Raw genomic sequence first — 2,735 nt, forward strand, 5'->3', positions numbered from 1 at the left:
CTGATTATCTCTAACCAGCTCTGCCTGCCTGCCTGATCAAACCTTAACCCTCTGCCTGCCTGCCTGATGCCCCTAACTGCTCCCCTGCCAGCCTGATCACCCCTAACCACTCTTCCCTGCCAGCCTGATCACCCCTAACTGCTCTGCCTGCCTGATTGCCCCTAACTGTCTCTGCCTCGGTCCCACCACCGTGGCTTTGTCCAGAAGGATGTCTGGAAGACGTCCAGTCTATCCGGTCTAATTAGCATATTACCCTTTTGTTAGTATAGATAACCAAGATCTGGAAACAGCCCAAGTGCCCATCAGTAGACGAGTGGATAAAAAAGCTGTGGTACATTTATACCATGAAATACTATGCAGCAGTAAAAAGGAGCTCTTACCCTGTGAGACAGCATGGAGGGACCTGGAGAGTATCATGCTAAGTGAAATAAGCCAGTCAGAGAAAGACAAACACCATATGATCTCACTAATATGTGGAATCTAATGAACAAAATAAACCAAACAAAACCAGAGGCATGGACACATGGAACAGACTGACAGATCTTAGAGGGGGCTGGAGGTGTGGGTGACTGAATGAAGGTGAAGAGAGTGGCCAAAGAGCATCTACGCACAGCCCCCATCAACACAGACAACAGTGTGGTGTATGTCGGAGCAGGGGGGACGGGGCCGGGGGGGAGGGTTAGCTGCGGGCAAAGGGAGGGGGAACTGAGGGACATCTGTAATAGTGTCAACATTAAAAACAAAAGAAAAAGACAAAAAAGAAAATCTATGTTGGTCATTTTTAGTCAAGGTCACTAAACAAAGAAGTCACACTTCTAGGTTGAGGCCGATTTCAATGATAATTCCTTCAAGTCTTGTGCAGTCTCCTTCCCTCTTCTCTCTGGGTGGCCCCTGAGTACTCTGTGGTAATCCTACTCGAGGATATACCATGGAGGACTGCCTCTCCACCTAACAACTCACAGCCTGAAATGTCCAAGCAGATGATCTATGAATAGCTCCAATGTGGGAACAACTCAATGGTGACATATTTATAGTAGAATAGATAAACTGATTTAGTTATTCAGTTAAATAGGATTCAGCAATAAGAATGAATTACGGCTGCATGCTACAGCACCGATGCAGCAATGAGCCCATAGGCCTAAGCAGCAACATTGAAAAAAACATATGACATCCTTCTCTTCCACAAAGTTCAGAATCAGTCCAGCAAGCAGCTGGCAATGCAGGCCGCCACCTGGGAGGTGGGAGGGAGGATGCGTCTGGACATGTGGGCTGCACCTGCACAGAGATGACACAAGCCCTGAGAGTGGGAAGGTTATCAGGGATGAGGATAAGAAAGGACCGCACTGGTGATAGAGCCTCAAGAATCACTCAGATGAGCCACCAAGAGAGACAGATGCACAAGATTGATTGGGGGAAACCAAAAATTACTTTCTGCCCAGCCAGCATGACTCAGTGGTTGAGCATCGACCTATGAACCAGGAGATCATGGTTTGATTCCCTGGTCAGGGCACATGCCTGGGTTGCGGCTCAATCCCCAGTGTGGGGTTTGCAGGAGGCAGCTGATCAATGATTCTCTCTCATCACTGATGTTTCTATCTCTCTCTCCCTCTCCCTTCTTCTCTGAAATCAATAAAAAATAACTTAAAAATTTACTTTCTATGACAAGAGAAAGTCCTTGAGAAGAGTAAAAATGGACAATGGTGGCTGATAAGCCCAAGGCTTCTTCCACCTGTTGCAACCCAGAGTCCCCATGGGCCCAGGTGAGGAGAGGAGGTGCTGCGTGCTCACGCACGGCTGAAGCAGCTCGGGCCATGCACGTGCTTGTGTGTCAGGACTGCAGCTGCTGTGGACGCATCCCTACTCCTTGTTATTGGAAGGGAGGCGATGGACACTCAGGAGGCCAGGGGCCAAGGCGCATTCTATAGCTCCATACAGCACCCACTGAGCTAATGTTGATGTTAAAATTCTAGAGAAACCTCTCGAGTAGGACTTTAGCTAGACACATGCAAGCACGGTTAAACCGATCACCAAGGGACACTGTCAAGTCAAGCCCTCTCCCTCTTGCATGTAGCTAGCCAAGGAAACAAGTTGGTATTAATAGAATCAAGAAAAAACAGTCTTGCTAAGGTGCACGGCAGCATTTTACACGGGTCTTCAAGCACCTCCCCTCGCCCGCTGGCGGTTTAAGCTGTGTCCCAGGTTATGATTACAGCATCACGGTCTCCCCGGCTGTGTCCCCTCCCGTGGGCAACGGTAAGCTCTGCACGGCGTCAGGAGAGCCATGTGTGTACATAAGTCTGAAGGCCTCTGCTCAGTGTCTGCAGATAATTTTACAAAGTTACCCGATAAAAAAATACATAAACGTTTCATTTTCATATCAAATTATTTATAACAAACCACCTAAAGGCTGAAAATCACAAGCACATGACTATAAACATTGAGCAATCAGGTTTGGTACAGGAACACCTGTTTTCCAGAACTTTGGTGGAGAACATGTCACTGTTAACATGGCACTCCCCACACATTCCACATATGTTAACATGACACTCCCCGCGCATTCCACGTCTGATAACATGTTACTCCACATGCATTCCAATATGTTAACATGGCACTCCCCACACATTCCACATATGTTAACATGACACTTCCCGCGCATTCCACGTCTGATAACATGGCACTCCCCACACATTCCACATATGTTAACATGACACTCCCTGCGCATTCCACGTCTGATA

The 2,735-nt window shown here is 47.7% G+C and overlaps 1 protein-coding gene across 3 annotated transcripts in view; it reads right to left on the bottom strand.

Moving 5' to 3' along the window:
* Positions 1-2,346: 2,346 nt before the first annotated feature.
* IL1RL2 (interleukin 1 receptor like 2) overlaps positions 2,347-2,735 on the bottom strand; it is a 25,355-nt gene continuing 24,966 nt past the window's right edge. For 2 of the 3 annotated variants that reach the window (XM_023743985.1, XM_014468007.2), the window contains exon 10: positions 2,347-2,622. In XM_023743985.1, the coding sequence (XP_023599753.1) occupies positions 2,601-2,622 (22 nt within the window). In that variant the 3' untranslated portion in view covers positions 2,347-2,600. The remainder of the gene's footprint in view (positions 2,623-2,735) is intronic. The other variant, XM_014468002.2, reaches the window with a different exon arrangement.

This window comes from Myotis lucifugus, unplaced genomic scaffold (genome assembly GCF_000147115.1).
Source record: "Myotis lucifugus unplaced genomic scaffold, Myoluc2.0 scaffold_422, whole genome shotgun sequence".
Classification (NCBI taxonomy): domain Eukaryota; kingdom Metazoa; phylum Chordata; class Mammalia; order Chiroptera; family Vespertilionidae; genus Myotis; species Myotis lucifugus.